We start from the raw sequence: 12,155 nt of genomic DNA on the forward strand, positions 1-12,155 counted from the left end.
CTGTTTTGTCTGAAACATGATTATTCCAAAAGTGAGAGCCCGATACAAACTTCTGCCGAGCCACTGGCCCTGCATCTTGCTGGCAACTTATCTATTCACACTTCCCCTTTCTGCCCTTCTGGTATCACATCTTACCAGCTTAAAACACAACCTCATTCACTTTGTTTACAGGTTTATTATAGTACTAAATAGCCACTTTCCAGCAGTTTCTCAGTAGACTTACACCACTCTCTGTCCTCCTCAATTTTTGCATGAGTTCTGCATTAATTTGCCGTATTAAATTTACCATGTTTCATTCTTACACTTTTACTTCCTGAAGTGTTTTATGAAATGTTCTGTATTGTTTTCACTGAAATGTTTTCCGTGCTGGATGCCTGCTGCGTGCCATTGCATCACTCAAGTATAATGCACAGCATCCAGTAACGTATATGTGTATATATATGAACTCTTTGAGGTGCATAGGTAAGTGTTTGTGTAGGCGTGTATCTGCTTGGACAGGTACAATGCTGAGGGTGACAAGTACGATACGTTGGCACATGCCTTGCAGCAACCCACGGGGCACAAGCCGAGCCCAGCGGTGCATTTCCTTCACACCATGGAATGACACACAGACCTCGCTAAGGTCTCTGATTTGCAGCAAAGCAGAAGGGCCAGAACTAAACCTGCAGAGCCTTCTGCTTTGCTCTTGGTTTCCACAACCTGCTGTGGGGCAACGACGGGCGTGCGACCACCTGTGACGGTGCACGCAGGAGAGGAGGCCTCGTGCAGAAAGAAGCCTTTAGGTGCGGCGAGCTGGGTGCGCAGCGCTCGGCCTCCTTACCGGCGAGGTCCAAGGTCCTGTCCACGAAGACGACGGCAGCCCTGTTTGTGGCCATCCTCCTCCTGTTCCTGGCCGGGGCGCAGCTCGCCAGCTCGGCGGCGAGCAGCCTGCTGAGGCTCCCCACGGCGAAGCACTCCTCCCGCAGCCCCATGGCGCCCAGCAGGGCGTCCAGCTCCCCCACCAGCACCCTCCCCGCCGCCCGCAGCTCCCCGGGCAGCGCCCCCAGCCCCGGCTCCCCGGGGCCGCCCTGCCGGGGGCCGCCGGCGGGCGGGACGATGCCGGCCGATGCGGGCAGGAGCCCGAGCTCCGCCGTCAGCGGCACCAGCAGCGGCGCCCCCCGCAGCAGCACCTCGGCGCGGCCGCCGGGGCCCATCCAGCGCCGCAGGCTCTCCTCGGGCTCGCCGCCCTCCGCCTCCCCGGCGCAGAGCAGGGCGCAGCAGCGCACGGAGCCCGTCTCCAGCACGGCGCGGACGGCGGCGGCCGCCCAGCCCCGCAGCGGCCCGCTCAGCACGAAGACAACGCGGGGAGAGGCAGCCCCCGCCGCTGCAGCCCCCTCGGGTGGGGGCAGCGGCTTCACGCCCAGCGCCCCCGCCGCCAGCAGCTCGCCCGCGCCGCCGCCGCCCCAGTGCAGCGCCTCGGCGGCCGCCGCGTCCAAAAAGACGACGGCGCCGCGAGCACGGGCGAGCACCGGCTCCCAGGCCTGGCGGCACAGCCGCGGCAGCGCAGCCATGGCGGAGGGACCGGGGAGGGGGGGGAAGGAGCGGCAGTGGCAGCGGCGGCGCTGCTGACAGCCACAACGCCGCGCACGTGGCCGGCCGGCGCCGCGGGTTGACGTGGCGGCCCTGGGCTGGTTGCCCCGGAGCGGGGCGGGGAGGCGCCGTGCCGCCCCTCGGGGCCGGGCCTGCTGAGCGGGGAGGGGTGATTACAGCTACAGCAGGCGACAAAGGAGGAGGGGTTAATAAATAATGATAATTAAGGAGTTTGTGTGCTGCCTGAGCTGCTCTTCGTAGAACAGAATCGTAGAATCACTAAGTTTGGAAAAGACCTCCAAGATATCTGATCCAACCATCCCTCTACCACCACTATCACCCACCAAACCACGTCCCTCAGCACCACGTCCAACCTTTCCCTAAAACACCCCCAGGGACAGTGACTCCACCACCTCCCGTCCCAATGCCTGACTGCTCCTTCTGAGAATAAATGTCTCCTTATTTACAACCTGAACCTCCCCTGGCACAACTTGAGGCCATTCCCTCTGGTCCTATCACGAGTTACCTGCGAGAAGAGGCTGACCCCCAGCTCCCCACAGCTTCCTTTCAGGAAGTTTTAGAGAGCAATGAGGTCTCCTCCAGACTAAACAACCCCACCTCCCTCAGCTGCTCCTCATAGGACTTGTGCTCCAGGCCCCTCACCAGCTTCATAGCCCCTCTCTGGACATGCTCCAGGGCCTCAACGTCCTTCTTGGACTGAGGGGCCCAAAACTCAACACAGTACTTGAGGTACTTCTTAGGTCAAGTGCTTCTTAAGTCTCTTGCTGGTTTTGTGGCACTGGGGAGCACAGCTGACATGGGATTGCTAAGTTTCCAGTCATGAAATTAAATTCCTCCCATCTGCTCCACACACTCTCCTGCCCTGATGTTCTTCCTTCTTCCAAACAGACTCACCTGTGTGCTGTTCCAAACCCAATTAGGCCATACAACTACAGGATGTTAAAAATATGTAAATTAATACCCTTCTGGACTAATTTGATTAGAAAAATTAATACCACAGGAACAGTGGGACACCAGGACCCCAGGTTTATACCCAAGCTAAACTATTTTCCTCTCAGATTGAATGATTTCAAAGCTTTTGTATCTGAACTTTATGCTTGAATACCACAGACAAAGGCTAGATATACTTAATCTTGTCTTACTCTTTAGAGTTATCATATTATTCCTAATTTCTTTCAGCTACATGGTCAAAAAAGCAGGTACACTTTTAAGAAAACAAATAGCTTTTTACTTGTGTTGACATGCTTGTTGCTTTTTTTTTTTTCCTCAAGATTTTATGTTCTGCATCTCTCCTGATTTCTCTTTGTGTTGTTTCCCACAAAACTATTTTCTTTCACCTTTCTTGAATCTGCATAATCAAAGGAAAGAAAATACAGAGTTCTACTCCTTCCTTTAATGTAAGGCTAACATAAGTAGTGTATTAAATGACCACGTAAACAAAACAGGAATGAAAACAAAAATACAGATGTCTCATAAGAAGTACTGTAACACACATTTGCTTTGTGATAAGTGTCTACAAATGTTTTTTGGGGGCCAAAAACATCTCTGTTGATGCCATGGGTATACAAATAGCCAAAAAAAAATAAATTACATGATAAAAACCCTATTCCATGATAATTGCACCCTGTTATTCACAACCTGTACATGGCATCCAAACATGTAAAATTAACTTCAGGGGAAAAAACATCTCATTTGAGAAGGTAGTTTATTCACATGAATTTCGGTGAAATGTCATGCTACATATGAAACTCTAAAACAAAGTTCTCTATGCAGGCAATTCAAGGAATAAGCTCTCCCCCAGTTTTGGTATGCTTATAATATAGTCAAGCTGTCTAGTCTGTTCTTCACAGGCTGTCCTGCTGTGAAAAAGGGTCCTTTTTTTAGTTTCCACAACCATCCTAAGGTGCTGAATGCTCCATTTGTACACAAAACTGGTCAAAACTTGTTTTCACAGTTGTGGGTACTTACATTTTATAATTAATCTTGAAGCTGTTAAGCAGCACTCACAGACGGAAAGCGCGAACATCAATACAAACGGCTTGCTGCTTCCCACTGCTTTTAAAATAGGGCAATTTCTTCACGAAACGCACAGCTACACGCTGGGACGTTTTGTCGCAGCTCGCTATATTTAGGTCTGTCAGAGTGTAGCGATCATAAAGCCAGACGCTTCGCGGAGGGAATGAGAGCTACGAGGAGCTGCTAAGCCTAAAACACCACTGAGAGAGCCGCTGAGGCGAGTGCTGGGCAGCACCGCGAGCTTATCCCGTGGTTCCTCTCCCCTTTGCAGCTGCTCGAAGGAGCGAGACACCGCGAAGCAAGGATGCTCGGCCGCGTCCTGCCTCTGGAGCACGGCCAGGAGGTCCCCGAGCACCACAGCCCCGAGCAGCCGGCCGGGCGCTGGGGGCTGGCGAGCAGCGCCAGGGGGAGGCGAGGGGACAGCGCCGAGGTGAGTGCGGGCGGGCGGCGGGGCCGGGCCCGGGACGGCCTCCCCGGAGCCAGCAGCGCCGCGCACCCAGCGGGCTCCGCAGCGGCCCCGGCCGGGCCGCCCCCCGCATGCCCGTGCCCAGGGCGCCGCGGGGCCGGGCCGGGCCCGCTTCCTGTGCGTGTCACTCAGCGGCGGGGGAGGGGAAGCGCCGAGCAGGCGGCGGCGGCGGCGGGGACGGCGGGACAGGGCCGGGCCGGGCCGGGCCGCTCCTCGCTCTCACCCCCCCCCAAGCAGCCACCCCGCGGCCGTGCTGCCCAGCGGGGGCGGCGAGGAGGAGGCCGCCGCCCCGCAGCCCCCGTTACCGGGCGCCGGCGCTGGCGCCCCGCGGGCGGCGGCCATGTCTACCGGCGAGGTGGAGCGGCTGGCGGCGGACCTCGGCGGGGGCCCCGGGGACGAGGAGGAGGAGTGGCTCTACGGCGGTACGGACCCCCGGCACCCCCAGCCCCGCTCCCCGTCCCTCATATCCCGGCTCTCTGCCCGCCCCCCAGCACCCCCACCACCATGCAGGCTAGGCCGCGGCGTGCTCCGCCTCGCCAGGCCGCCCCGCGGCCCTGCTCCCCCCCCTCCTCCTTCAGCGCCCTTTAAAAGGGTCCCCGTGGCCGCTCAGTCCCCTCCTCCCGGCCGGCCCCTCCACGGCTGGGGCTGTGCTGGGGCCTCCGCACCTGTGGAGCGCCGCCAGGGCTCCCCCCCAACCCCCCCCCCCCCCCCCCCGCCGTGGCCAGGCCGGCTGGAAACGGGCTGAGGGAGGTTTGTGGGGGGCTTCAGGGCCTTCAGGCGGTGGGCAAGGCCGGGGGTGAAGCTCCGAGGTGGAGCTGTCAGTGTGGGGGTCTGCCTGCCCGCCCGAGGGGTGCCACAGCACCCTCTGAGGGGGTCTCGGGTGGTGCTGGGGGGTGAAGAGGGGTCTGCATGGCAAGGTGCCTGCTCTGGGCTTTTATTCACGTCTCCTCTGTTTCTTCTGTCTCGTAGATGAAAATGAAGCAGAGAGGCCAGAAGAAGAAAAATCTAGGTGAGTATTTTCCCAGCTGGAAACCCTGTAGTGTGGCTGCGCATAAGCTGTATTTGCAGTACGCTGCTTCAAAGTCCACGCTACTTGAACACTCGCACTGAGGTCTTTAAAAATCTCCCTAAGGTGGTACGTGTTGTCTGCTGGAATGACTTGGCTTTTCTGTCAAATGGCTTTCCCTGGGAGATTGTGATACTTGATACCAAAGTGTTTGTAACTTTCAGCTGTGTGGATGTTGTCCTACATGAATCCTTCATGGACACTACATGAATATCAGCATTTCCTTACAAAACATCAACAGTTTTTTAACTTCTATAATCATTGTTTGTTTCTAGATGATTCCAAATTAAAAATAAAAGACAACCTGTCTCCCCCCAAAAGTTTTCAGTATATTTATAAAAAGAAGAATCCAAGGAAGCGGTGAGGTTACCGGCCAGTTTGATGTGCAGGTCCCATAACACATTTTTTTTTGATTGGTATACAAGTCTTTGAAAGAAAGTTAGAAAAAGCTTTGAAAGTATTTAGGGAAGCCTGCTTGATTTATGAGGAAGTGTGTAAGAAAAAGCACAAAGATGTTCCTTTGAAAGTCTAGCTAGGTTGGTTGGTGGAGTTTGGTAACGGCGACTGAGTGGAGTGGGAGTTGGTATTTCACACTGAATAAGAGAAGTCTCACAATTTATAAACTATGGAAACTGCAGATTGCAAAAGTAAGTTAAAATTAAATAAATAAAGGGGAAGCCAGCTCAAGAACACACACATTGTTATTTTCTATAGATGCCTCCTGAGTCAGCAGAGATTTTTCACTGAGAACTGTTGGGCTTAGCAACCCTTGTTGGACTTCGTGTCCATAAGCTTGCTGAGTTGCTTTTTTTGAACTGATGGAGATTTTTGACAGGCACATTACTGCGGTAATGCCTTCCACTAATGGACTGCGTATGATACCATTTTGGAACTGCTACTAGATGCAGTATTTGATTTCCATTGATTCCCGTAGTATAAGAAACAGAATTGTTTCCTGTTCACCCTTTCCCATGTCAGTCAAAATTTGTTGCAGACCTCTGTTGCATTCGCTCTGAACCATCTCTTTTCTAGGGTAAGGAATGATTTAACTTGCTCCTTATTTGGAAGCTATTCCATATGATTTGATTCCTTGTGTTTGGTTATCTTTTTATTGACCTGATACCTTTGGGCAGTAGTACTACACATTTTGTCAGTAGTACTGTTAAGAAAATTATTTGTTTGGCAAACAAATTGATTCTTAGTGGTGTTTCACTCTAGATTCTGGGCAATAGAATCTGTCTAGGTTGTTCACCTTGGTATGTAGTTACGGACTGGAAAGAGGAATACTTTGTGGCTTATGTTTCTTATGGGCCGTGTTTGGAATTCTGGAGGCACGGCAGCAGTTTCCCTATTAAAAGGTTTGGTCTCTTGCCTCTCAGTTTTGGCATTCTTCATACGTAAAAATATTGAGGTTTTATTCAGGTTTGTTAGCTAGCCTGTCATCTTACTGGGTGATGAAATTACATGGTTAACCCTGAGTCCCAGGGCTGTGCCTGGGTTGGGTTGGGTTTTGGTGTAACACTCATGAGTGGGTCTTTTGCCAACAGATGGTAGGATCAAAATCATTCTCTGCCTTCCAGTTCATCTTTAATAAAAGCTGTCAGTTGGTCACTCCTTTGCAGAGTCCAAAAATATATTGTCAGTGAAAGAATATTGTTTTTAAATGGCTTCCTGCTTACACTGCTGTTTGTGATGCAACGTTTGAACAGAGTTAAAGGAACTGTGGAAAGTAAAATATTGCTGTGTCAGAAAGAGCAGTAGGTAAGCGTCTGGTGAGACAACTCACTTGCATGAATTTGACAGTGCTGGTCATTTTAAACGAACCAGTAGTTTTAAAATTTTTATGGTTTTCAGTCTTCAGTTAAAACCTAATCAAATTCATTTTTGAATTGTAGCCATTCTTGTTGGTAGAAGAAAATCTTGCAGTGCAGATGTGGAAATTTCAACTCAGTGCTACCTTATCTATGGGTATTGAAGTGTATTTTTCCATTATGTCTTTGAAAAGTGTCAGTCTGCAGGGGAAAAAAAACACCTGTTATTCTCCCTCCACATGTTATGGAATATTTCACTTTGATTTCAAAAGAGGATCCAGGTATAGCACCATATTGCTTTAAAGTATTCCATAAACATCCAGTTCATGTGATTTCTGGGAGCCAAATGTTAGCCTGCTAATATAAAGTTATTTTCTTTGAGAATTGTTTTCAAATTAATGCAGAAAATAAGTTGAACCTTTTCTGTTCTCCAGAATGATGTATCAGTGCTTTTTCACCATTAGTTGGTGTGTGGAATAATGTGAATAACTAACTAGTTTGATTTTTTCCTGTTTGTTTTTGTTTAAGTGTTCCTCCCCCACCTGGAAGTGAAGAAGAAGCCGCAGAAAATGGCGTTGCGAAAACGGTATTTTAAATGTGTATTTGACATACTGCTTCAATTTGTTTTGATTTAATGGGTAATCATAATTTGGCTGGGACTTATATTTAAATGAGTTAGTGTAAGTATATGCATTGGACTTTTTTTTATTTTTTTGTGAAAGGTGTTTGACGCTATCTGCAGAAACCCTGTAAAATCTAATAAGCTAGGAAATCCGATTTCCAGATCCAGTCCACTATTCAAAACTAACTTACAGAAAATAAATAAACGGTACCTCCGTTTTTGTTTTTTTTTTTTTTAGGAAAAAATGGTGCTTCAAGACAGCTGTCTTCTTCCAAAGGCATCTGTTTGAAAGAGATACACTATTTTTCCTCACTGATAGAAAAATAAAATCCTCTGGTCATTTTTCTTTCTTGAACGTGATAACAAACATTTGCAGAATATGTGAAAATATGGCTCAAAAGATGAATGATAAGTGCCTTCTAGAGGCAACATAGCAGACTTGTTTGGTAGCAGTCTTCGAAGTTCAGTATGTTAGTCTGTCTTATGCTTTCAGTGTTATGATGAGGGAAAGGACCAAGAAGTGAGATTTACGGTTGTAAAGTTGGTAAAAGGCCTCAGTTTACTGTGAATGGGAATGACTTAAGGCTGCTATATGAAAAATAGCCCGTAACTGTACATACACCATGGGCATCTTTAGCTTGCAATAGTGGTGCAAAAAACTTTATCATATTTGTGCAATTTTCAAGGCCTGGCTTCTTTCTAAACTGTATTTTTCTTCAGTAGGACTAATACTTTTTGAAAGATATTCAGTCTTACTTAAAGTTGAGGAAAAAAGCTGCATATTAAAACTGAACAGCTTTTTGTTACAAGTGCACCAAAGGTTTTTCATGTTGACCCTAATACTGTATGTGGGCAGTAGCTTTAATTTTAAAATATTTCTGAAAGTTCTCATTGGCTCATGAGAGCCAATAGGAACCTTCCTTAGGATTATTTTGATACTTGTATATCTTCATATTTTTCACCTATAAAAAACTAGCCTTGTTAGGATATCATTAGAACATCATCAAATTGGGAACGTCATGGTAAGATCAGAAAATGGGTTCACATCAGGCAGCAACCTAGAAGAAGTACATGGCGTTGAAGTTGCTTGAATAAGAAAAGGTCAGTAGTTCTGTGTGGAGGGAACTAAGAAATGATTGTGTGTGAAATTGGTTTTGCTTGAAAAGGTAGATGCTTCGGACAAAATTTTATTTTCTGTTGGATGTGTTTGCAATGGCTCACTACTGTGTGGGCTGCCACGTAAGGGAATGGAGAACTTCTTCTCAGCAGTGGGGCATTGAAAGACTGTCTTCTGTCTTCAGCTGTCATTTACAGCAGATCTATTCTGATTAAAGCATTTTTTTTTTCCATTGATTGGACACTTTATTGTTAAGTAAGTTACATTAGTGTATAGCAAGGATGAAGTGCACTCCAACTTACCTTCCATGCAACTGCTTATTTTTGTCAAATTTATGTACCAGGCAAGTTAGTGGATGGTTAGATTCAGGCTAGAGCGCGGTTGCATGTGGATAACTGCAGGCTACCTGGCCAGAACCAACTTAGTTTTTGTATGTTTAGCCTCTTGCTGAAGGACTCCACAAAGATGTGGATAGGGGTGATTTGGCTGGTGACAAAATTGTTGAGGAAGTTGCTCAACAAGAAAACTGCTGTAAGAAAACTAATGAACTACAGCATATGAGCAAAAGTCCAGCATGGGTAATTGTTGAGTAGAAGAGAGAAAATAGAGGGTAGAAGAGTTTCATTTTCACAGTGACAGAAGGTCTCCTCCGCTGGTGATTCTCTGGAGTGTTTTGCACAGCCTGTGCTGTTGTTCAATGTATTTATAAATTATTTGGTAAAGTGGTTGAGTTGTGGGACCATGAGTTTTCTGATGTTACAGAGTTATTCAGGATAGTAAGACCAAGGACCATCTGTGGAGAACTGAGTGGTTAATAGATGGTTGTTGGAATTCTATGTAGAAAAAGAAGAGCAGCGTTCATGGAAGGAAAAACAGCTTTATGAGTGCATTGATGGTCTCTGAGCTGATCATTACCATTTATGAGAAAGCTGCTAAGCCATGTGGAAAGATCCATTAAAATGTCATTTAAGTTCTTGTCTGGAGTCTAAAAAGCAGTCAAATTTTGGACCGCAGCGAAAAGTGATTAGGGAGCAAAACAGAAGAGATAATTTTCTCACTACATAAATTCATATTTCGGTCACACCCTGAATTCTGTGCGCAGTTCTGTTCCCCTCATGCCATAAAGGCTTTGCTTCAGCAGCTCTTAAAAAGTTGAGAGAAGAAGGGCAGCAAGAGTATTTGAGTTGCTCTGGGTATATAGTTGAGGCTAGCGAGAAGCTGGTGTCACATACCTTTAAGCTCTTTCCTGAGTGGTAAGATAACAGTAGGACTGGTGTGTATGAGCTAGGTAGAGATAAGAAGGTATTAAAGTAGTGGAAACAGTTTTGTGCTTATTTAAGAAATATCATGTTTCCGAAACAGAAGCTTAATATTGAAGATACTTTCTTGTTTTGATCCAGATATTACCAATATTTGTAGCTTTTAAACTGATGAGCCTAACTTTTCTGTCGATGGTACTCTATCCTGAGGTCTAGGAAACAGAATTTTCTTCTATTAAGGATGTCTAGGATGAGTAGTTTTGTCTGGATTGTTTTTTTAACTGCAAGTTAAACAAGTTAAGTTAACTTTTCCTTTGTAGAAGGTGACCGAGGCTGAGGATGACAGTGATAGTGATAGTGATGATGATGAAGATGATGTTCAAGTCACCATAGGAGATATTAAAACGGGAGCTCCACAGTACAGGTAAGTTATTTGCAAATATTAACTGGAGGAGCCTTAAAGATTACACTTAGTTATTAATTCAGGCTCTTTAATACTTGTCAATTACATTTTAAGCATAGGTAGCCTCAGTGTATTTTCTTCAACTCTTTAACAAAGTGTTTGTAATGATACAGTGACTCAAAACAAACAAACAAAAAGTAAAAAGAAATCAATGAAGTGTCTTAACTTATACAACTCTTCCTTTAACTTTTGTTCTCAGATTTTGAAAAATAGTTTCATTAAATATTTGTAAACTAGAAAATTGTCTTTTTATTATGGAATAGCTATGTTACCTAGCATTTTTCGGGTCTTGTTTGTGACATTGATATTTTTGTTGCAAGTGGAGTGGTAAGCACAGAGAACATTAGAAACATTTCTCCTTGGTACTATTTGTTGTGGATACAGTTCTAATTAGAACTCTAGTTTCAATTCCTATTGATGTTCTGAAATAATGTTTGAATGTACTTCAGGATGCAGCTGCTAGGCTCTAGAGATGAATTCTCAAGATCGTGGGTTAGGGATTTGTATCATAATTTATTTATTTTTGCTACTGCTGTTGCTCCGTGTTCCTTGTCTGTTGACAAAGGGCTTGTTTTTCATTGAGCGCTTTTAAAGAATGTTAATTTTACCCAAAATAATTACTTAATATTTTTTGCTACACTGAAGTTTTATGAGGGAAGTGGTTTGCTTGTTTGTCTTGGCAATCCTAGTGTTCTTATGGTTATTAAAAGTTACTAGGATGTCTTTTTTATTTAATTAGAATGAAGACAGGTGTGCAGGTAGGCCTGAATCATATGTTATTGTATTTTTAGCTTTAGAATTCAGGCAATACATTAATTTTTGAAACATATTTTAAAACTTTCGGTAGATCATATCCTAAAGTAACTATGCAAATCAAAGTGATGTCAAAAATAGCATTTCTTTCGATTCTTTGTTTGTCTGTTTCCAATAACTTGCGGTAGGCCTGTCTTTTAGGCAATGACCTCAAATTTTGTGAGACTAAAGCAAAACTAAATTTATTTTCTTAATGGAAAGAGCATTCACTAATTCAGAAAAGAATTAGCAGATGCTCCACTATCCAATATGAGTAGAAAGTTTTATATTGAAATAGTTGTTCTGTGAAAAATCTTTTCTGGGCAAACTGGTCAGAAAATTCATGGAAGGGGCAGTCTTCTGAAACAAGCTCATCATTTCTGTTCATCTTAATGTCATTACAGAAAGTTACTTCATAGGATTAAATTATTTTTCTTACAGTTTGTCACCCACTGCTTAAAAAGTCATACACAAGTACAGCAGGGATATCAGAAAAAGATATGTTTTATACTGTTGTAGCATAAAGTAGAATGAAAAAAACTGCATGGAAGTGGTACGGTAAATCCTAACCCTCAACTATACACTACCTTCTAATTATATGTTAATCTTGTTATGTTTATGGGTTGATAACACCTATGAAGATAAGCTATTCTGCACATAAGTGGTAATGAAAACTAGCTCTTCCTGTTCCAAATGAATGGTGTTGAAATTCCCAAGGTAGTGAAATCAATTCAGTGTCTAGATTTCTGAATGCATTTTCACGAGGAAAGTTCTCAAGTATTTTGGAAAGTGAAATTACAGATATTTTTCTATTGGTCGCACTGATAGATAGTTGCTAGAAGCACATTGAAAATGCCATTCAGTCATCTTAAAGAAATGCTTGTATTTCCAATTCTGTACAGATTAAATAATATAATAATGAAAGCAGCAAAGGATCTGTCTAAACCCTCTCT

The 12,155-nt window shown here is 45.4% G+C and overlaps 2 protein-coding genes across 6 annotated transcripts in view; one reads left to right on the forward strand and one right to left on the reverse strand.

Annotated features, from left to right (window-relative positions):
* SCFD2 (sec1 family domain containing 2) overlaps positions 1 to 1,648 on the reverse strand; it is a 189,727-nt gene extending 188,079 nt beyond the window's left edge. Inside the window, exon 1 of the mRNA XM_068680329.1 lies at positions 821 to 1,648. Within this exon, the coding sequence (XP_068536430.1) occupies positions 821 to 1,550 (730 nt within the window). The 5' untranslated portion in view covers positions 1,551 to 1,648. The remainder of the gene's footprint in view (positions 1 to 820) is intronic.
* Positions 1,649 to 4,274: 2,626 nt separating this feature from the next.
* FIP1L1 (factor interacting with PAPOLA and CPSF1) overlaps positions 4,275 to 12,155 on the forward strand; it is a 43,986-nt gene continuing 36,105 nt past the window's right edge. For all 5 annotated transcript variants that reach the window (XM_068680330.1, XM_068680331.1, XM_068680332.1 and 2 more), the window contains exons 1-4: positions 4,275 to 4,494; positions 5,042 to 5,081; positions 7,478 to 7,535; positions 10,268 to 10,371. In XM_068680330.1, the coding sequence (XP_068536431.1) occupies positions 4,413 to 4,494; positions 5,042 to 5,081; positions 7,478 to 7,535; positions 10,268 to 10,371 (284 nt within the window). In that variant the 5' untranslated portion in view covers positions 4,275 to 4,412. The remainder of the gene's footprint in view (positions 4,495 to 5,041; positions 5,082 to 7,477; positions 7,536 to 10,267; positions 10,372 to 12,155) is intronic.

This window comes from Anas acuta, chromosome 4 (genome assembly GCF_963932015.1).
Source record: "Anas acuta chromosome 4, bAnaAcu1.1, whole genome shotgun sequence".
Taxonomy (NCBI): Eukaryota; Metazoa; Chordata; class Aves; order Anseriformes; family Anatidae; genus Anas; species Anas acuta.